Below are 23713 nucleotides of genomic sequence, written 5' to 3'. Positions count from 1 at the left end.
AAACAATTCTGCTTTTAGCTATTAATTGAACTTAGTAAGAACGTTTTGTTCTTGCAAAGTATTCGTTTGGGTAAGTATCCTTTTAACATCTTTATTTTGAAAATGATAATATGCTTTCCAGCTTTGAGGACACTAGAAATAAGGAATGGTTAAATTCTCTCAACTAGCTCCATGCTAAAGGAAAGGGGACAATCAAGAAAAATTTGTGTGTTCACATTGGCGACTTAATTTGTTTTCTATATAAATTATTACAGCAAGGCGCCCAAAAGTGTGACCACTTTTAATTCATTCACATTCTTCCGTGCAGATTTAATCCAATCAGAAGTCAACTGGAACCTGTCCTTGGTTTCTGATTGGATGGTGGTTGCACGAAAGAATGTGAATTAATTAAAGGTGGTCACACTTTTAAGCGCCTTGCTGTAATGAGATACGTGATGTCTTAAAGTTCCTGTCTATGTATTATTTACGAACCGTTGTAAAGTCTTCCTTCCTATGTATATATTATTTTTGTATTGTTTCAAAGCAAAGCGAACGTTCAATATCTACAGCAATAAACGAATTCCCTTCGAATATTTTGGCGTTTTAGCACTATAAATAATTGATTAGGACCCTGCGTATTTTTTATCTTGTTTCAAATAATATTCCTGAAGAGTACACTCTTTTTTATATAAGAATCTAAGTAAATAAGGACGTCGAGGCCGAAAAAGGCCAAAATTTAAAAAGATTCTTATATAAGAACGTGCCCAGAACTGAAATTCGGTTGAGAACGAGTTTTATTTTTTCCTACTTGTCGTGAGTGATAAATATATGTGCTAAATTAATAAATATTTATTCAATCCTGACCCGCAACCAACATTGCCATTATTGATTGGTGAGGTGAATATGGACATATCAGTTAGGAATGAATTTTCTGCAATACCGTTTTTAAAAATAAAAAATAATACATTTTAGAACATTTTTGGCTCAAATATTCGAAAAATTAAAAAAAATTTCAGCCTCGGCTGAAAATTAGACCTTCTTATATAAAAAAAAAGTGCATTTTTAGTTAGGATATATTTATCTTGGCAAAATAGGATAGATTGTTTTCCCATCAGTTTAATTTAAACTGTGTTCTTTTCTTTGATTGGCCGTCTCTTGCCTTGCTGTATTGTATGTACTGTACTGTACTTTACGATCAAAAGTGAAGCATTCTTTGTATTCATTTTCCTTTATATCACCATATAAATCTGTAGTAATTTGAAGTAGTAAATAATGTCGTGACTCGATCTCCTTCGACCTGGCAAACAAGATGCGACTAAATATAGGCCAAAGCTTTTTAGCCTCGTTGTCATGATTCTCAACGGCTGCTTTCCGTTTCTTGTTCCAGACGGTGCAATCATTTTGGTCAGCTTTAAAAGCCATGACAACCTCGTTTCCAGGGTCCACTTCTTCCCGTCCCCTGTGAACGAGGTTGTGTAGATGGCGTTTTAAATTATGACCCTGGGGGGAGGGCACTCTCCTATATGCCCTATATTCTTGTTATGCGAATCAGTAGAGATCTGTATCAAAAGTTAATACAGCTCAACATCGTCGAGTAACTAACAAATTCAAGGAATAAGCAGCAACAGCCGAGACGTTCAGAATCCTCAGTGGTAAAGAAAACAATTCAAAGCCGAAGAGAAACGAAGCGAAGCAAATCCTCAACTGCCCATGCCTTTCCTACTCATGATATTGTTTCATAGATAGATAGATATACCATGATTAATACACGATAGATAAAATTTAAAGCTGAAAGCACAGACAGCCCAAGCAGACGGTAAGAGCCACAGTACTCCAAGACTCAATTTATAAGGGACCAAAAGGATTTGCATAGGAATGAAACAATTTTGTTTTACGATGTATACGTTTATGAATAAAATTGACTTACACTGTTGCTGTGTCGTGTTCTTTCTTGTTTGCCAGCTCCTCGAGCCAATTTGAAGTGATTTGGATGAGTTATCGTTTATTCCCAAGGCTGGAAACTATTTTCGACAGCATCTCACTCGAAGCAAAATATCTACCATATTTCTTCCGTAAAATTGGTCAAATCGCAACAGAATTTCCACCACCGTAATCACCAGTAATTTTTCTTTCCTAGCGTTGTAATGTATTGTAGTGTATTATTGTAGTGTATATAGTTAGTATATTTTTATATTTTTAGGTTTTAATATTGTAATTTTGTTGACATGACGCCCGGCGCCATTTTGTGTGTGGTTTGATCACAGGCTTATTCTATTAGATTCGCGTGTAAGCTATTTCAGTTTAAACGTCCGCATTTCTCCGTTACATGCGTTCCTAGCTTCCTAGGGCGGGCAAAACTCGTTTTCGTTGAAGTATATTTAAAATATTCGGAGTACATCTATATTTCATAGTAAGACATTACAAGATGGTGGAGGTAAGGAGCTTCCAATACATATTAACCCTATTCAGACCGGGGGGGGGGCTTTTGAGGCCCGCGCTGACTTTGAACTTTTATAACTTTTTTAAGATTAAATCAAACGCTCCCAAACTTTCTGAGTTTTCCTAAAATTTATCTGGCAACAATTTGGTAGGGTTGGATGATGTGTCATGAACTTGACATCACCATGGCAACGTCATTTTGACAGGCATGTTTTCCCAAATTTGTAATTTTGCGTGTTTCTGTCAATAAAAATCAACTTAAATGGAATTATTTTTACATTTTCACGGGTTTAAAGCACATATTTATTGATTTTGAGTACTTTGCAATAATTTTGGGTGGTTTTCGGGCATTTTGGAAAAATTTTGAAATCCAAGATGGCGGATCCAAGATGGCGGCTGTTTTGACATCATGATGTAATTGTCACGTGATGTGACGTCACCATCTCACGTGACATATACCAAAAGAAAGATTTTCGGACATACAATACATCCTATAAGTTTCATTGTGATTGCTTAAATATTCTGGAAGTTAGATAGGGGGGCTTTCGAAGCCCCCCCCCCCCCCCGGTCTGAGAAGGTCCAAAAAAGCCCGGTCTGAATAGGGTTAACAATGCGAATCACTCTAGAATCAATGGACAGACTCTAGAGATGAAAGCAACCAGTAAATAAATTATATAAGCAAGTATATCTTGGCACAGGTTTGTCGTTATTGTAAAAGAAGCTTTTAGGTGGCTCCTACGTAGTTATTCCGGGCGCACTCGTCAAGGGCCAAATATCACCATTTCAATGAAAGAGTCCCAATTCCTTATTCTATTCAAGCTGTGGATCTAAAGGACTAAAATGTACATTTTATGTTTCAAACCGGCAGCTTTTGCTGGATCTGGAGTGAAAATTATGCTTCATCTACATCGCGGGTTTTTGTCGCACGGGCCAAAAATCGCCATTTTAAGTGACAGTCCCACTTTCTTTTTCGAATCCTTTCAATATGAAGGGAACATTATGTCGAATCCACGTGATGGCATTTTCTCAAAAGGCCTAAAATGAATATTTTAAGTTTCAAACCGGCATTTTTCGCTGGATCTTGTGTAAAAATTAGGCTTGATCTACATGGTGGGTTTTTGTCGCAAGGCCCAAAAATGACAAACTCCCACTTTCTTTTTCGATTCATTTGGATCTGGAGGGAATAGAAGCCCGAATCCACGTGATGGCGTTTTCTCAAAAAGGCCTTAAAATGTATATTTTAAGTTTCAAACCAGCAGTTGTCGCTGGATCTAGTGTAAAAATTTGGCTGGATCTCCATGGTGGGTTTTTGTCGCAAGGGCCAATTAAAAAATCGCCATTGTCAGTGATAAAGTCCCACTTTCTTTTTCGATTCATTTGGATCTGAATGAAACATTAGGCCGAATCCACGTAATGGCATTTTCTCGAAAAAGGCCTAAAATGTACAATTTAAGTTTCAAACTGGCAGTTTTCGCTGCATCTAGTGTAAAAATTAGGCTTGATATACATGGTGGGTTTTTGTCGCAAGGGCAAAAAAATCGCCATTTTCAGGGACAAAGTCCTACTTTCTTTTTCGATTCATTTGGATCTGAAGGTAACATTAGGCCGAATACACGCAATGGCATTTACTAAAAAAGGCGTAAAATGTACATTTTAAGTTTCAAACCGACATTTTTTACTGGATCTGGAGTGAAAATTTGGTTTGATCTACATGGTGGGTTTTTGTCGCAAGGGACAAAAATCCTCATTTTTGCTATAAAAGTCCCACTTCCTTATTCGAATCCTTTGGATATGAAGGAAATATAAGGCCGAATCCATGTGATGGCATTTTGTCAAAAAGGCCTAAAATGTATCATTTAAGTTTCAAAAAGGCAGTTTTTGCTGGATCCAGTGTAAAAATTAGGCTTGATCTACATGGTGGGTTTTCGTCGCAAGGGCAAAAAATCGCCATTTTCAGTGACAAAGTCCTACTATCTTTTTCGATTCATTTGGATCTGGAGGGAAGATGAGACCGAATCCACGTGATGGCATTTTCTCAAATAGGCCTAAAATGCATATTTTAGATTTCAAACCGGCAGTTTTCGTTGGATCTAGTGTAAAAATACATGGTGGGTTTTAGTTGCAAGGGCCAAAAATCACCTTTTTCAGGGACAAAGTCCGACTTTCTTTTTCGATTCATTTGGATCTGGAGGGAACAGTAAGCAGAATCCACATGATGGCATTTTTTCAAAAAGGACTAAAATATATAATTTAAATTTCAACCGGCAGTTTCCGCTGGATCTAGTGTAAAAATTAGTCTTGATGTACATGGTGGGTTTTTGTCGCCAGGGCCAAAAATCGCCATTTTCAGGGACAAAGTCCTACTTTCTTATTCGAATCATTTGGATCTGGAGGGAACATTATGCCGAATCCACGTGATAGCATTTTCTCAAAAGAGCCTAAAATATATAATTTAAGTTTCAAACCGGCATTTTTTGCTAGATCTTGTGTAAAAATTGAGCTTGATCTACGTGGTGGGTTTTTGTCGCAAGGGCCAAAAATCGCCATTTTCAGTGACAAAATCCCACTTTCTTATTCGATTCATTTGGATTTTGAGGGAACATTATGAAAATCCACGTGAAAGCATCTGGTGTAAAAATTGAGCTTGATCTACAAAGTGGTTTTTTGTCCCAAGGTCCAAAAATCGCCATTTTAAGGTTCCACTTCCTTATTAGGTTCCCTTGAATCTGGAGGGAACATTAGGCCGAATCCACTAGATTGCATTTTCCCAACAAAGCTTAGAATGTACATTTTAAGTTTTAAACCGGCAGTTTTTGCTGGATCTGGGGAAAAAAACTAAGCTTAATCTATATGGGGGCTTCTTGTCACAAGTGCTAAAAATCGCCATTTTCAGCGAGAAAGTCCCACTTTCTTATTCGATTCCCGTGGATCTGGAGGGAACATTAGGCCGAATCCACGTGATGGCGTTTTCCCAAAAAGGCTTGGAAATTACATTTTAAGTTTCAAAACGTCAGTTTTTGCTGGATCTGGAGTGCAAATTAAGCTTAGTCTACATGGTGGCTTCTTGTCACAACGGCTAAAAATCGTTTACGTATAAACCGAAGGAGAAAGAAAAGTTTTTCCCAGCGAAGTGTCTTGCAACAGAAATAGCGCTCATCAGGTTTTTCGTGCGTTTATATTCTAGTGAACAAAACACTCGTGAACGTCCAATCAAGAATGAAGATCGAACGCGAACAAAGGAACATGCATGTCAGAGTAAGCCCATTGCCGAGAGAAACCTCGGAAGACAGTTTATAATCATATGAAAAGAAGCGACTATTAGTATGCAGCGGAAAACCCTTTATAAGTATGGTGGAAGGCAGTTATTAATATACAGGAAGGCACTTGTACATAACAATAGAGGTATAGATTTTAATAACAAAAGAAAGGGAAGGCAAACGGAAGGCAGGGGAGGGCATGAGCTAGGCTTAAAAACAACATTATAGACTACACTTTTGCTACTTATTTGTTTCTTACCTGAAAACGCTAGCTACATCTGTTCCCCAGTCTAAATCCGCATATAGCTTTAGGGAGAACGCTGCAAATAGATTGCAATTACTATCAAAACTTCATGCTCACCTGGAAAACGCCCGTGGAAACGCATATCGCACAACAATTACACCAGGAAACAGCGGCACATCACATGCACATGTTTATGAACGGATACAATGTTAGGAATAAATAATGAAAAGCTGAAGATATGGTTTTGTCATTTGAAAGAAATGAAAAAAAGGTGTTTTATACTAAATTAGAGTTAAACGCCGAAATGAATGAATATGGTAAACCCTATCTAACAGTACTAGGAAACAGGCGACCTTGAAAACAGCTAAAAGGCGTTTTAAACTCTTAGAATACGCTCAACAGAAGACTCTCCTACTTGGTAAACATAAAAATGATAATGCAGTGCAAATAGCTCTGAACAAAACTTACTAGCGGACATTTATTAGATACTCGTCACTCCGACAGTAACTGAAATTGTGCTGAAAAGCTGCTTTCTCGACTAAGAAGATTTGCACAAAAACAAGGGAAAAAAGTCAAAGCTTAAGAAGAGCTGCACACTAAGAAGAATGGCGAATGTTACTGAAGACGGAAACTTCACAAGTGAGCTAAACCAAACAAGCACGCCAATATGGCAAACAGGCGTATTTGCTTTCCTTTCAGCCTTGAACATTTTTCTATCCATCACCGCATCACTGGGCAATGCTCTGATTCTAGTTGCTCTGCATAAAGAGACTTCTATTTTCCCTCCGACCAAACTTTTTTTCCGATGTCTGGCAAGTACTGATCTTTCCGTTGGCCTCATTTGCCAGCCGATCTATTCTGTGTATCTTACGTATTCCGTAACAACTCGGATGAACTCGAATATCGTACAGTACATGAGTGCAGTTAATGGTGTTTCAAGTTTCATTTTGTGCGAAGTATCAGTCTTCACATCGACCGCGATAAGCGTAGACAGATTTCTCGCCCTTTTGAAGGGGCTGAGATACAAGCACGTTGTAACGTTAAGGCGAGTTCGGGCAGTTATAATTTGCTTTTGGTTTATCGGTGTTTCGAATGGAGTGATGTACTTTTGGAACATAAGGATTGCCTTAACTGTGGCTGTTGCCCTTATGGCATTTTCTCTAGCAACATCAGTCGTTTTTTTCACGAAGATTTATCTCAAGTTTCAACATCATCAACTTCAAGCACAAGTCCCCGAAGGACGATATGCACGATACAAGAAGTCAGTTTCCAGCGTATTATGGGTACAGATTGTATTAGCTAGTTGTTATGTACCATTCATTGTAACGGTTGTGATGGAGATATACGGCAGAATGTTTGGAAATGGGCTTCAAATGGTTTACCACCTAATAACAACCGTTACCTACCTAAATTCGTCTTTAAACCCGATTATTTACTGCTGGAGGATCAGAACAATACGACAAGCAGCGAACGACACCATCAAACAATTAAACTGCCGCAAATCGCGGTCTTACACATTTTAGCGGAGTAGATCATTGACTGCAATGAGTACAGTGAGAGGCCTACTCCAGTCGTTGGGGTCGGACGGAATACTTCATAATATGCAGAAAAATGGTGCCACAGTCTAGAGCGCTAATGCGGTTTATGAAAAAATGAAAATCTGCATGACATTTTTCCCGACGGTCGTGTCAGAAAGCTACTCTTACATTCAAGTCTCCTATTAAAATAAAACCTATCGGAAAGATCCGGACTACAGAACAGAAGATTTAATACACATCTTTACTCTCATAGGAGACTCACTGTTTACAATATTTGCCACATATTAACATAAGCGCCTTTTGTTTCTCATCGAGAAACAAAAACAAGTCAATTCTGTATATTAAAGTATTTGGCACGATTACCTTTCGCTTAAAATTTGATCCCGATATGTTAATTTTTTTCTGTGACGCAAGTTAAATTACCTTGACATTCTGTAAAATAATGTAGATACTCATTAGCTTTTTTTCCTCCCAGAAATTTGCAGTTTTTGAAAGCTAATATCTCCTTTATTATTAAAAACTAACTATGGTATCATGCAATTCCTGAGTTTTAATTGGTTTACAGCCCATGGTATTTAAGCTCATTTACCATGGACCACAGATTTGGTTGGTGTATACCTCGGAGAGAAAGGCCAGGGAGCTCAAATATTGCAATTCTATGGGTGTTTTTTAATAACACGATAATTCCACTCGCGCTTGTATATATCCAACGCGCGCTCATGGAATAATAGCTAATAATTGTTAAATATCGTACACGCAAAATGTTTAAATGCTTCAGGAGCTTTTAAAATATTTCGAGTACAATTGTATATAGCGTGATGATTTCTCTACGCTCTGTAGTCTAAACGCCACGGCTGCTTTTTATTTGTTTTATTGAAAATACGGCCAAGAAATAAAGCAATGAGTCAGGACAATGGTTAACCACAATGGGCGCAGTCGTAATTCCAATATAAAATGAAGCGAAAGAGGTCGGGTTGGACTGGAATAAAAGCAGCATACGGTCAAAAGAAAGAAAAATGTCCTGGACCGAGAACAGGAACAAACTTCACGGATTAAAGTTTACATAATGTACAAAATGGTCAGAATGATATTTGAAATCGCGGGTCAAAACACGGGTTAACAAGACATCCAAAACCAAGGTTCATACTATCAAATATATATGTATTATCGCAACATTATTTTAACTATTTTAATACGTTCCGCTTCCTTCAAACTACTGTTTGGCTTGGCCTTATAACTACTGTCCGTTTATACTAAAGGAGTGTTCGCGTGGGCTTAACCTGTTCATTTTTATGCATGTGATGGGCTTGCAGTTGTCTTTATTTAGACTCCTTTTATAACCTGCTATTGACAAATATTTACAGGCTTTTTTGTGCATTTCATCTTTCTTAATATCCATAAATTAACAGCAACTGAAATTTATAATTGCGAAGGAACTCTGCTTTAACTTACAATATTGAGCATATTGAGCTCGTGCTGGATTATTCAATCGTACTTGGGTTGATAGAGTGCCTTAAGGAATTCATCTTTCCTGAGGGCATCATATTGACCTCGTGCTGGATTTTTCTGTCTTACTTGGGTTGTGAAATCTTTATCGAACTCACGTTATCTGAGTGCAACATATTGACCTCGTGCTAGATTAGTAATTCTTATTTGCGTGGTGAGTTCCTTATGGAACTCATGTTACCTGAGGGCAGCTTATTGACCTTGTGCTGGATTATTCTGTCTTACTTGGGTTGATGAGTTCTTTAAAAAACTCATCTTTCCTGACGGCAGCATATTAACCTCGCGATGGATCATTAATTCTGTCTTACTTGGGTGGTGAGTTCGTTTTGGAAATCATGTTACATATGAGGGTAGCATATTGACCTCGTTCTAGATTATTCTGTCTAACCTGGGTAGTAAGTTCCGAATGGAACTCATGTTATCTGAGGGTAGCATGTTGACCTTGTGCTTTATAATTCTCTTTTCAATGACTGGTGAGTGCCTTATGGAGCTCATGTTTTCCGAGGGCAGCATATTAACCTTCTTCTAGATCATGTTCTCTTACTTGGTTAGTGGGTTCCTTATGGAACTCCTGTTATCTGAGGACGGCACATTGACCTCGTGCTGGATTATTCTGTCTTACTTGGGTGGGGAGTTCGTTATGGAACTCATCTTTAATGAGGGCAGCATATTGAGCTCGTGCTTGATTGTTCCGTCCTACTTACTTGGGTGATTAGTTCGTTATCGCACTCATGTTACATGAGGGCAGCATACTGACTTCGTGCTACATTATTTACCCTTCCTTTGCTGGTAAGTTCCGTATGGAACTCATGTTATCTGAGGGCAGGAAAATGACCTCAGTCTTACTTACTTGGGTGGTGAGATCCTTATGGAACTCACGTTTTCTGAGGACAGCATATAAACATATTACAGCATATTAACCCCCTTCTAAATCATTAAGTCTTACTTGGTTGTAAGGTTGTAAGGTTCCTTATGGAACCAATGTTTTATGAGGGCAGCATATTAACCTCGTGCTAGTTAAATTATTCTGTCTCATTTGTGTGATAAATTGCCTGTGGGACTCTTGTTTTCTGAGGGCAGCACATTGACTTTATGCTGGATTATTCTGTCTTACTTGGGTGGTAGTACTTTATATAACTCATCTTATCTGAAAGCAGCATATTGACCTCCTGGTGGATTATTCTGTCTTACTTGGTTGGTGAGTTTCTTATGGAACTCATCTTTCCTGAGGGCAGGATATTGACCTCGTGCTCCATTATTTTTTCTAACTTCGGTGGCGAGTTCCTTATGGTACACACGTTATCTGAGGGCAGCTTATTGACTTTAAGCTGGATTATTGTGTCTTACTTGGGTGGTGAGTTACTCGGTCACTCTAAAACGCAGACCACGCAGACTGCAGACCGTGCAGACTGAGTAATTTTTTCTTTTTTTTTTCGAGTATTTTTTTTACAGTGCGTTTTACAAAACTTTTGACGAACGGTTTCCGAAGTTCGTTGGAAATTCGTGAAGTTCGGTACGAACTTCAGTGGGAATTTCATTACGTAGTTGTCAATCAAATGGGGAACTTTGAAGCGAAATTGTGAACTTGAATTTCACGTGAAGTTGGCAGACTTGGCAGGTTGAGAAGTTCGCAAGTTGAGAAGAAGTTCGCTCCAGTTCGTTTAATTTGGTAAAATAAATCCGTTCACAGTACAAGGAAAAGCAATTTAAAGTCCAGTAAGGCAGGAAATCATTGAAAGTTGGCTTCAAGGACAAGGATTATTTTATTTAGGTCCTAGCTTGTTGAGTTTTCTTCTACTGTCAGACAGCGCGTTATACTGTAAACACTGGAACATTGAAAGTTAATGAACCGAGCGGAGATAGCAGTTTATTTGCTAAGTTACATGTTTCTAATTCAATTTTCTAACGTAATCAAATGTTTCAGTTGGTATTTATGCTTTGGGAATAGAGGTTTTTTCTTGAGAAATCCGAATAAATTTAGTATTTCATTACACTATCCTCAACAATAAAATATAAGTAATTCGTAAATAAATACACATTTCAATTGTTCAAAAGCAAGTGTTGTTTATTGGTAAATTAATTTAAGGAAGTTAGAAAATTTTCAACCAAAGATTATTTTAAAATGTTTTCATGAATATAAATTATTTCAGACGAACAGAGTTAATCACAAACAGACGGATGGCGTACTGGAAACGGATTCATTTCATCAAATTAAACCGTGAAAAACGAACTTCTTCTTAACTTGCGAACTTCTCAACCTGCCAACCTCGCTGCACGTGAAATTCACAATTTCATTTCGAAGTTCGCAATTTGATTGACAACTACATGATGAAATAACCACTGAAGCTCACAAATTTCAAACGAACTTCGGAAACCGTTCGTCAAAAGTTTTGTAAAACGCACTTTAAAAAAACACGAAGAAAAAATTACTCAGTCCGCACGGTCTGCACAGTCTGCAGTCTGCAGTCTGTGTGGTCTGCGTTTTAGAGTGACCGTGAGTTACTTATGGATCTTATGCCGCTATCTGTGGGCAGCATATTAACCTCGAGCTGGATTATTCTCTCTTTCTTGGCTGGTGAGTTCTTAATGGTATTCATGTCGTCTTAGGGAAGCATATTGAACTCCTGATGGATCACTATGTCATTCATGGGTTTTGAGTCCCTTAGGAACTCGTGTTATCTGAGAGCAGCCTATTGACCTCATACTGAGTTATTCTGTCTTACTTGAGAGGGGTGAGTTCCCTATGGAACTCACCTTGTTTGAGAGCAGCATATTGACCTCGTGCTAGATTATTAATTCTCATTTGGTTGGTTATTTCCTTATGGAACCCATTTTATCTGAGCTAGGGCAGCATACTGACCTGGTGCCAGATTATTTTACCTTACTTGTGGTGAGTTCCTTATGGAACTCACGTTATATGATAGCAGCATATTGACTTCGTGCTAGATTATTCTTTCTTACTTGGGTGGTGAATCCTTATGGAACTCATGTTTTTTGAGGACAGCATATAATCCTCCTGCTAGATCATTATGTTTTACATGTGTGGTAAGTTCTTTATGAAACAGTTGTTTGAAGGCAGCATATTGCCCTCGTGCTGGATTATTGTGTCTTGCCTGGGTGGTAACATTCTTATGGAACTCACGTTATCTGAGGGCAGTATATAGACCTCGTGCAGGATTATTCTCTCTTTCTTAGCTGGTGAGTTCCTTTTGGATTTCATGTTTTTTGTGGGCAGCATATTGACCTCCTGCTCAATCATTATGTGTTATTTGGTTTGTGAGTTCCTTATGGAATTGTTAAAAAAACTCATTAATAATTCATAAAGAAAATACAAAAGAAATTCTGAATGTTTAATGAGTGTCTTTATATCTGATAAAGCAACGGCTAAACTTTACGTCCAATTTTCTAGGGCAAAATAACCCCAAATCTAAATATTAGTGCAAGAATGAGTTGATCTACATCAGAAGATTTTTAAGCCGTTCAATAAATTCGCAGTTCGTGTTTTATCAAGTCTAAAACACTCGGCTGCGCCTCGTGTTTTAAACTTGATAAAACACTGCTGCTCATTTATTAAACATTACATGTTAGCTGATAGCAGCATAGTAACCTCCTGCTAGATCATTATGTCTTTCAAAGTTGGTGATTTCCTGATTGACCTCACGTTACCTGAGGGCAGCGTATTGACCTTGTGCTGGATTGTTCTGTCTTATTTGGGTGGTGAGTTCCTTATGTAACTCATGTTATCTGAGGGCATAATAATTACCCCGTGCCGGAATATTTTGTCTTACTTACTTGGGTAGTGAGTTCCTTATGGAACTCATACTATCTGAGGGCAGCATTTTGAGGTCGTGCTAGATTATTCTGTCTTACTTAGGTGATGAGTTCCTTATGGAACTCATGTTATCTGAAGGAAGCATATTAACCTCGTGCTGGATAATTTTTTCTTAATTGGGTGGTGAATTCCTTATGGAACTCATATTATGCGAGGGCGGCATATCGTAGTAGTGTAATTTGCAGTGTGGTGATTAAAACATTCTTAAAAGTATTCTTTGGAAACTAATAAAAATACAAAAAATAAAATGGGTATTATTTAGTGGGAAGGATGGGAGGGAGGGATAAGGTAAACTGTTATAATTAGCGTGGACTCAAATTCTGTTGTTAAAAAGACTTTTGGTTTACATATATAATTGCGTCGGCCTATCACTGAATTAAACGAGCGGTCCGCACGGACAGTGTAGTGCTTGTTAAAATTTTTTGCTCCGGAAAATATTGACACGTCGCCCCCACAACACCTCTGGAAATTCCAGTTTATCTACACACTTTCTGTTAAATGTAAGATACCCCTTGTTGTGGGCTTTTTTTTTTCAATAAGGCTGATAGAACAAAAATGGAAGGGACAGAAAGTTATTGATTTCGTGATGGAAAATTTTACCCTTCCACTTTCGTTCTATCAGCTTTATAATAATAATAATATTAATAAAGATTTATATAGCGCCATATCCATGGCTCATGGCGCTTTACAATAAAAATGTTATTAAAAAGTGAAATTTACTTAAAAAAGTAAATTTACATCAGTGATAAAAGGAAAAACTAACAAATAAAATAGCTAAGCTGTAAAAATGGAAATAAAAACTAAGAATCATTAAAACCTTTAAATGAAAAACTAACTCATTAACTAACTAACTTAACTAATTTTAATTAGTTTAATTAGTTAGTTAGTCACTAAGTTAAAACTAAGTGACTAACTAACTGTCTGACTAAACTATTTAATTTACTGGTTAACTGACTAACTAAAAGTCTAATTATAAAATTTGTTAAAAAGGTATGTCTTTATACAAGTCTTAAAATCTGATAGCGAGCCGCTCTCTCTTATATAGTTCGGGAGAGAGTTCCATAGGCTAGGTGCTACAAAAGAGAAACACCTTTTGACTTCGGGTTTGTACTGTCTCGAGCGGGGCGAGAAAGTTGGCATGTGGCAAGGGCAGTCACTACTGACAGAATCCTAACCTGAAATCATACCCTCCCTCCCTACTACTGCTGCGGGGGAAGGAGGGCATGATACATTTGCTTGTCGAAAGTCATGTAAAAAAACCAGATTCTGGTTTTTTGTCTGATTGGTCGAGAAACAATACTCAATGAAGCGGTGTGGACTGATTGGTTGTCGTATTTCAACGAGACTTCCGGTCAGAAGCTGGTGGTAATGGCAAAGACGAGTCACGTTTACTGCGAGGACGAGTTCTTTTCTACGTTAGCTGAAGCCCTAACAGATTTCAAGTGTAACTCGCTAAAGGCAGAAAAAATAGAGTGAGCGACAATGCGTAATAATTTTGGTTCCGTGAAGATGTTTTTGTTGATCTTCGAAAACAATATTCCAGAGATGTTGGAATGTTTACAAAAGCGACCGATCCTATCTGCCGTAAAACAGCTCTTGTCGGTGAATTCCTTTTTTTGTGTGTGTAAGCTGAAATAAAGGGACGGCATCCAGTACAACTGATAAATATATGTTCGCAAGCGCCATCTCACCTTGCTACTAAAAGCATTTTTATCTCAACACGGCGAAGTTTAAATACAAGCTGTACATATGTACAATTTTTCTCCAGACGTTTTTCACGCCTTGTGGAAATCCGAGTCTCGAATTTGCCGCCAACTACAAAGAGTGGTTTGACAGTTCGACGACACATTAGTTTATTTAAATTAGGGGGCGGCTGGCGGCCGGTTAAATAAATGTATCAGGCGTTCTTTTTTCCCTCTCGCTTTCGTAAAAAGAAAAAAGAACGCCTGATCGCAGGTTAACAGAATCCTTAATCGAAATACTGATAATGTCGAGAGGTGATGTAAAAATAAATAAAGTATTTAAAAAAGAAAACGTAATGGGTAACGGCGTAATGGCGTGAATTGGCGTCACGAGAGCTTTTTACAATTTTATTTCTTTGTCCTAGTTTCGATTAAGAAGATATTTCCGAAACTCATTGATAATTTATCTAGTAAAAACAAAATAAATCAGGACTGTGACGGTGGTTTGGATAGGTTATCATAATTAGCAGAGATTTTTACAATTTTATTTCACCGTTCTCTTTGTAGTTTAAGTTTTGATTGATGTTATACCGTAAAAACCCGCGAGTAAGAACCTATTATTTTTCAGGTTAGCCTAAACAGGTTGTTACATAAAGGGTTATTAATACAAATTTAGGCTTATTAGGTTCTTAATTTCTGAAGAAAAAATTTCAATGTTATTAGGGACTGGTCAATAAGTATCAGGGGGGTGGGCCGGAGCAATTGGAAAAGTGGTGGCTCAAAAATTTGTGACCCACCCCTTCCGTCTGGCTCAAAACCGACTAACCCACCCCTGACAGGGGGTTGAAAATTACATGACCCACCCCCTTTGCTAAAAAAAAAATCAAGGGACCTATCATTTCTTTATCATCTGTTAGGGGTTGGAGATTTTTTATTTGACTTCAGCTTTTTAAGTGAAATTCCCTACATAGACATTTTCCCTGATGAACACTGCTGTTCCATGTACGTCTTTTTTCCATTTCTTGACACACCAAAGAAGGATGAATTTATCACTTCTCATACTAGCCTTTTGTAAGTTTTCCACATATTTGTGTGTAAAGTCCATGGGGAAATTTAGACACAAACATATGCAAAAAACTGAATCAGTATATGATATTAATTCATAATCAATTATATATTGAAGAGTTCATATTTTTATACAGAAATTAATAACATAAATAAAATACAACCACTGTCCATCATTCATATTTGCAAATTGTTTGAGAAATATATCTTATTAACCACGCGCGAGGGCCGTACTGGGCGAATATTAGCCCGAGGTCTTGACAGTACGGTCCCGAGCAAGCTTGGTTAATAAGAGATTTATTACACGACTAGAAACTTTGTGTAGTGGGAATTGCTACCTGGTAGATGTCGTGGAAAACAATGTGCGGCAGAACTTTTACGCTCGCTATTTATTTCTGTGTTTAAGGTCATTTCATTTTCGAAGCAATAAAAACTCCGAAAAAATCCTGCAAAAAAATCTAGCAAAAATCTTGCGCTAAATCGCGAGGGAATTAGCGCGGGATCATCCGGGACAAAACCCGGTCCGATACTTGGAAAATATCGGCCCTCGCGGGACCGGAAATTAAGTAATCTGATTGACTGATTTAGTTATTAGCCCTCGGACCACCTTAGTTGTGTAATTAAAGAGTTTACTGGTATTTAAAGGCCTAAAGCCCAGCGAGAATCTATGCAGGTTGAAGAGAGTCAGGTAAAACTAATGATATGATTACAAGCCATCTAGGGGGGTCAGGGGGTATGCTCCCCCGGTAAAATTTTATATTTGGGCCTTTTGAAATCGCTAGAAATTCATTTAAAACTGCTTACATGGAGAAATTTATCAATTTTATATACTGATGAATACAACTTTTCTTGGAACTATAACAGTTAAAAGTAAGTGAATAAATAAGATGACCCACCCCCTACGTGTAGATTAAAATTACATAACCCACCCCTTTTCGAGGGCTCAAAAACTGATGACCCACCCCCTTTCTGCTCCGGCCCACCCCCCCTGTACTTATTGACCAGTCCCTTATAGGGATTTTAGTGGTATTCAATAAAATTTGCATACCATGTAGTGTTTATGTCAAAATGAAGCACTAATCATATCATATTTTCCCGAAAGTAAACAGTCTTAATCAATTTTAGAAACTAAGAACCTGTTTCCAAATTTTAGGCTAAATAGGTTCTTATAAAAATGGTGTCTAATTTGCCAATTTTAGCGTAAGAGGTTCTTAAATATTAGGTTCTTACTCGCGGGTTTTTACTGTATATCAAACACTCGAGAGAGTGTTTCATCACATTTCCAAACACCTCGAAGTTTGTCAAAAATACTCCACTGCACGTCGTATTTTCTACTCTCTTCTCGGTATTTGGAAATGTGACGAGACACTCTCTTGTTTGATATAATTACAGATAAACTCTTGCAAAGTTTAACATTGATAACAATATGATACACTGAACAAGTTCTGTAGACACCACAAGTCTCTCAAAATGGTGTAATGACAAAACAGAAAAAAGCAACAAGCTTTTACGAAAGCGACTTTAAAATACAAAGAATCTACAGCTGTAGACATTATTACTCCTTTAATAGGAACAGTGTTCCGAGAGAAGAAGAATTGCTGAAATTTTAAGGTGTTATACAGATTAAGGCAAATCACCTTTAAGTATTAAAAAGTACATGTACTTTGACTAAGTTAATTGAACTTGGTTCCAAAACACTTTAAACTCCCTCAATCATTTTTATTAACAAATGTCACATTAACACAGATTTATCTTCTAGAATTTTCCTTGATTGTTCTTACTGAAGTTCAGTATTCTGTAAAATCACTAGAAATCCATTGGATTTTTTCTTTGAAATCCTTTAGTGTGACTACTCCAACCAATTTAACCCAAGCAAATTCTTTGCAAACTGATCAATAGTGTTTGCATGTTAAAACAATAAAACTGGTCACAAAATTATTGCTTCTGTAGCATGCGGCTGGTGTAGATCCAAAATTTAACATACATGCACAAGGTTTTCATTCCCTATTCTGCACAGATTTTGTTTGGTGGCCTTGGTTAGAGCAGTTGCACTGTAAAATGTTGCAATGATTCACCTTATAAGCAATTCCTAACACTGAACTAGAAACAGACTGAGTCAACTAGTGACATGATAAATGTCATAAGTAACTTATGGACTAGGAGAAAAGAATGACGGAATAGATAAAATTGCAGATAGAACTACTGAACAGCAAAAGTGTACTTGAGAGTCAATAAGAAGTCAGAAATCAGTTTTTCACTTGCTACACTGTAAAGCCCGGGCCAAACGAGGATGAGAGTTGAAGCTCACGAGAGTTTTCGTCGACTATCATCAACTCGGGCCAAACCAGAATGAAAGTCCATCAGATTCTCACCAACTCTTATGAAAAATTTGAGCATGCTCATAGTAAATGAGAGTGCACAAGAGTCAATAAGAGTGCACGAGAGTTTTAGGCCAAACGAGAGTGGGAGTTTGAACTCTCCACAACTCTCATCCTCGTTTGGCCCGGGCTTAAGCAACGTACATGTACATGTAACTACCCGAGGTATCTAATTGGGTTTGATTGTTGAACCTTCGATTAGATACCGCACTGTAATTAAGATTAGAAGGGGAAATAAATGTTGTTGAATTTTGAAAACTCTTTGTCAGAGCACCAATAAACAATACCACTATCATCACTTGCAGCAAAATAATATTCCTCATATTCCTCATGTGAGTGACATCACAGTCACATGATCAGAAAAATCTGGTGCAGATTGCGATTACCAGTTTCATGGGGATACCAGAACATTCAAGAACTTACAATACAGTACATTTATTGGCATGATAAATCTAAGTAATATAATACAAAAAAAGTTCGCTATTAGTTTTGAAAGAAGCATTGTTGCTCATACATAATCTTTTACACAAGCCGGACGAACAGTTCCACAACTCACACACAAACGTCCGACGTAAAGGTACTATTTTTCCATGGCATACATTTTGGTATAGTCTTTGGCTGCAATTGACAAAATGATAAGCAATAAGTAAATCTCAGGGGCAAAGGTATATGACTTAGCTATAATTACACAACTTCTAAAATCCTCTGCACACGTGTACATGCAGTGTGCATTGAAGGGGGGGGGGGGGGAGTTAAGTCGCTTCCGATGCATGAAACAACAAGGAGTGTTGTTACTTCTACTGGGGTCGGATGCTAGTCCAATATCAGGCTCCCCCCCAGTATTTTGGTAGGCTGCCCCAACTGTCTGCCAGTAGCTGTTTTACTCCTGGGCCCAGTTGACAAAAGGTGGATAATGCTATCCACCGTATACATGTAAATCACTATCCATTCCAAAGAATAAGTGTTGGTATGCTGATTTATCCAGTGGATAGAACCCACCCTTCAAACAACCGGCCCCTGCATGGAACCAGGCAATTTTAGTGTTACCATGAAAGGGTCAATTATTCAAACAAAGCCTAAGTTAGACCTGGTTAAAGCCTAAATCAAGGTGTAGATGAGAACTCCATAGACCACAGCTAACTGGTGTCTTCGTTGCATTATCTGAATGGCAATGAGCCAGAGTCTATGAAGACCCCAAATTAGATATTGTCTAACAAGTGTAGCTGTTGTTTCACATCATGCTACTCCCAAACAAATACTGTCTATTGTCTTGGTATTTTTTTATTCTTTTAATTAAAGGAAAACATACATATTGTAGTGCTGAATTGTGCCAAAGTATTATTTTCAACAAATTTTTAATTCCACATTTAAACCCAGGGGGGGTACTCCGGGATCCAAGTGACGGGGATGTGCGAAGGATTTTTTTGGGGTCGAAATTTTCGATTCCGGGATTTTTTTGGGTAGGAGAATTTGGCAGGTATTTTATTGGGTGACTTGATTTAAATAGGGGATTTTTTTGGGTATTAAAATCAAACTAAAGTACCTTGGCGCGGCCTTGGCAATTAAGGGGTAATTTGACTAGGGATTTTTTTGGGCGTTTTTTTTGGTCCAGGGATTTTTTCGGGTAATGTTGGGAGACTTAGGGATTTTTTGGGTCCTGAGTTTTGCCTCCATTCGATCATCCCCGTCACTTTGATCCCAGAGTACCCCCCCTGGGCATTTAAATCACTATTGACCAGCTCAGGGAGTCAGGAAGGACATAAAAATATAAATAAAAAGGGGACTTTTTTATGGTTAGCTTAAAGAATGGCAAAGGTTTTGCTTGTTTTGTTGACTTTGTCTCGTTTTGCTTGTTTCAGCCGTTTCAGCAGTTTCGTTTTGGTTGTTTCGGTGGTTTCGCTTGTTTTGGTCTTTTTGTTTTGTTGTTTTTGGTTTAAGTACATGTCATCAATTTATTACCTGCCTCCATTCTACACTTTGATTTGCTTTCGAAAATTAGGGGTGGTCCATGTACCAGGTCCACAAGGTAGTCCATGTACCAGGGTCCATGTTTTGTACTGTATATACATGTATATCTGTCACTTCTTGCGGTTCTTTGGCAAAACAATGACTCTCATAGTAGTGCCTCTCTCCACCCAGATGTATAAATGGGAACCAGCAAACTAATGCTGGGAGGTAGCCCTGTAACCCCGAGATGGAATAACATCCCAATTGGGCGGGGGGTGGGGGGGGGGGGGGGGTGAAATACCTGTAGTCGCTAACTGATACAAAAACTGGGATAAGCTCTGGCCTGATGGGCCACTAGGATCAACACAGACTTTTCCCCTTTTTACACTTTGTACCATCAATGAGTTGTATAACTTTCATACCATTTTTTATAGCTTTGTTTTCATCTTGTTTCCACAGTTCAGCTACGTCGTTAGCCAAAGGATCATCTGGGTTGGGTGCACTTAGGAGAGCTTGAATTGATAACAGAACTGTACGGATCTGAAGAGCCGGGCTCCATTTATCTGTTGTTAGTTTACAAAACATATGCCTTAGTATATGCTACAGTTATTTTTTTAATTTTAACTCGTTAGTTTCTTCCTAACTCTTTTTTTATACTAGGTTAATAAGTAGAAAAAGTAAAACACATCCCAGGGGGGGTACTCCGGCTTGTAAATGACGGGAATGATCGAATGGAGGCAAAACTCAGGACCCAAAAAAATCCCCAAGTCTTCCGTCATTACCCAAAAAAATCCCTGGACCAAAAATAACCCCCCAAAAAAATTCCTTGTCAAATTACCTCAAAATTGCCAGGAGGGGCAATGACATAACACAAAGAACGCTCTTTTTGTTTATTCATCATATCATAAAAACGCCAAGGCCCTGTGCCAGGCACTTTAGTTCGTTTTTAATACCCAAAAAAATCCCCTATCTAAATCAAGTCACCCAAAAAAATACTTGCCAAATTTTCCAACCCAAAAAAATCCCGGAATCGAAAATTTCAAACCCAAAAAAATCCTTCGATCATCCCCGTCATTAACAAGCCGGAGTACCCCCCCTGGGAAACACATCCCCTCCCTCAATGTCTCCTTTTCCCCACCATCCTTACTAACCATCCCCTACTATCTGCTACTTCCTCCCCTAAGTACTATCAACCTTTTTTTTCTTTTTACTAACCTGTACTGGTTTTGAACTCTCAACCTCTCGATTTACTGTCCAACCCCTTATCCACTTTGCAGGCGCGTAGGAGGGGGGGTTCGAAGGGTTCGAACGAACCCCCTTTGGAGGTCAATAATGGAGGACTGAAAACACAAACTGTTGATTTTCAGCTTCTAGCAAATAGTGGGGGAATGGAAAACAAACTTTGCGTGTTGTAGCCTTTAAAAAAAAGTATCGGGAAAGTATTAAATTGTTAGGAGAATGGATCCTTGTGATCCTTGCAGTCAAAATAATCCCATCGTTGAAAAATATTTCCTAAACAGGCGTTCGGGATTTGATAAATGGAGTATGAATAGACAAAAGGCGGGGATTACAATTTCGGGGGACCCAGGTGATACGTGTATTTAGTGCATATTGACGCTTAGAACGCCGCTTTTAGTACATTGACGGTGGAGCCGGGGGGTGAGGGCTTAACCTTTTACCCTGAGATGCCTTTGCAGCACATGTCAAGATTTTGTAAAACGTGTACTAAGTCGGTATGTATGTATGGATGTATCAAGTTAACAAAACGCCAGTAATATTGTTGTTATGACTAAAAATACCTGTTATTTAACACGACATCGAGTTTGAAATATTGACCTAGACAATGCTGAAAATAGCATTTTCGGGCCTCTAGATTTCAAAATGTACTGGGGGGCATGCCCCCAGACCCCCCTAAAGGCTCGCGCCTTCGGTGCTCGTATTAAATAATCCCCTTAATAAATGTTCCTGCCAATACGAACACCCTTCCAAAAACCTCAGCTACGCGCCTGCTTTGCCACAAAAAACATTGGGCGAACTCCTATGTTTTTAAAATATAAGACTCCAAGCCATACCCTAACCTTTTATTTACCTAGCATAAAACTAACTAGTTAGATTAAAAAATTAACTGAGATCAAAAATTAACTGCAACATATATTTATTGAGGAAGTAAAATATACATAAATCAATAGGGCTCAAATTAGACACTTCATTTCAGAGTGACATTTGCTTAAGTTGGTTGACATTCTTTGATATCCTCATAAGCATAAAATTATCAAAAATTAATAATTTAGTCCAACAATGTTATAGATGTGCGATGATTGTGTCATTGTGTTGTTCCAGAACATATCCATTCCTCCCCCATGGAGGATTGTTTGGTTTGAACCCTCTATCCCCCCAGAAATTCCAGTTTAGCTATAATTTTCTTTTAAAGTTTGGCTTTTGAAATCCCCCAGCCCCTCGGATGTTAAAGGTAATAGGCTATAAAGCAAAAAATAATATTGCTTCGCATGTTCGAGAAGTCATTAGAATTAGCGTAAACACTTAATATATAAATTGATACAAAACATGATTTAGCCATACATTACGTGACCGGTTAAAATGACTAGCCAACCAAAACTTTGTCCAGACAAATTATCATCTTGACAAGACATTGTCCGCTGAACGGCTGTTATTTTGAGCCCTGATATTTTGTGTGGAGTTTTTTTTTGTTAACATGGAGAAGTAGAGATGTAGCCAAGAGTCGGCTACTGGCTAGTTTCATCAGCTGAAAGAGAGCTTATCACTAGCTGCAAATTTACTAGAAAACAAAGAGTTGGGGTAACTTTGATGGTACACAGGCCAGAAAAGCTATGAGCTTGTTATAAGCTTTTTCTTAGCTACATCTCTGGAGAAGCAATCATAAGCCTTATACACAACAAAATTATGGATAGAGACAAATTAAAAGGTAATCAAAATCACGAGCAAATGGATTCCAAGTTTTTTAATCAATGACAAACGATTCGATCATCATAGTGATAATTAATTTGTACAATTAGTTAAAAATCAGATTCATTAACACCCTATAGGCGTAGACAGTAAAAACCTTTCGATCTAAGATAAGGAAATTTAATTTGAAAAGTCATGTAAACAAGCGCCTTTCGCAAATAACACACGTGAATCGACCATTAAATTTTAATATGTACATGCAAGCTTACCTTTTAGAATATCCAGACAAATTCTACCAAGTTTGTCTACGTTCGGGTGATATATTTTTGTCATAAATCGGACTTTCGGCGGTGCCATGGGGTACTCTTCAGGGAGAAATAGCTCCAGATGGAATACCCCTTTCTCGTATGGCGTCTGAAATCCGTAGCAATAAAGCAGACATTTTTATTGTACACTTAGGCTCAGCACAAACAAATTATAGCGAGTACGGTGAATGTAGCTAAGCAAAATCGACTTGTGAAAAAAATATCCAGCTACTTACGTCTTGAGGGCCATCTATTGTGACACTAAAATATCTTGCATTTTCTTCATGTGGCTCAGCTTTTATACCAGGAACTGGTTCGGCAACTAAGCGCTGAGTTTCCTAAAATCGAAACACAATTTAGTGCTGGGGTAGCCAGGTTTCATGTGAAGATCTTCACAAAAAATAACACAAATACGCCACGGTTTTTGCACTCAGAAGCAAAATAAATGTTGTAAGAACCTACCTTGATTATTCTACGGGGTAGGCCTGCGCTCATTTCAATATAAAAATGTTTTAAAATCTAAGAAGTACAGCAAAAGTTCAGAAATCTGTAGTTCCAAAATGTTCAAGACCTTCGATCAAGGTGAATGATGGGTAATATTTTGAGCCCGCACTCA

At 38.0% G+C, this 23713-nt stretch overlaps 1 protein-coding gene across 1 annotated transcript; it reads right to left on the bottom strand.

Moving 5' to 3' along the window:
- Nucleotides 1-17090: 17090 nt before the first annotated feature.
- On the bottom strand, nucleotides 17091-23699 carry LOC144629226 (ubiquitin-conjugating enzyme E2 N-like). Its single transcript, XM_078487459.1, has 5 exons — nucleotides 23560-23699; nucleotides 23334-23435; nucleotides 23062-23206; nucleotides 20290-20430; nucleotides 17091-18538 (listed from the first exon to the last, which is right to left on the bottom strand). Exons 1-5 carry the CDS (start codon nucleotides 23590-23592, stop codon nucleotides 18501-18503), a joined length of 459 nt encoding a protein of 152 aa, XP_078343585.1. The 5' UTR covers nucleotides 23593-23699; the 3' UTR covers nucleotides 17091-18500.
- Between the last annotated feature and the right edge of the window lie 14 nt (nucleotides 23700-23713).

This window comes from Oculina patagonica, chromosome 10 (assembly GCF_052425735.1).
Source record: "Oculina patagonica isolate OP01 chromosome 10, crgOcupat, whole genome shotgun sequence".
NCBI lineage: Eukaryota > Metazoa > Cnidaria > Anthozoa > Scleractinia > Oculinidae > Oculina > Oculina patagonica.
This window is presented reverse-complemented; position numbering and strand designations above follow the sequence as displayed.

Excerpts from the sequence above, each read along its gene's own strand:
- LOC144629226 (XM_078487459.1), bottom strand. The coding sequence starts at position 23,592 with ATGAGCGCAGGCCTACCCCGTAGAATAATCAAG. Across the intron at positions 23,207-23,333 it reads CAATAGATGGCCCTCAAGAC|ACGCCATACGAGAAAGGGGT; the intron begins GTAAGTAGCTGG and ends TACGGATTTCAG. Across the intron at positions 18,539-20,289 it reads AAACAAAGCTATAAAAAATG|CCAAAGACTATACCAAAATG; the intron begins GTATGAAAGTTA and ends TGTCAATTGCAG.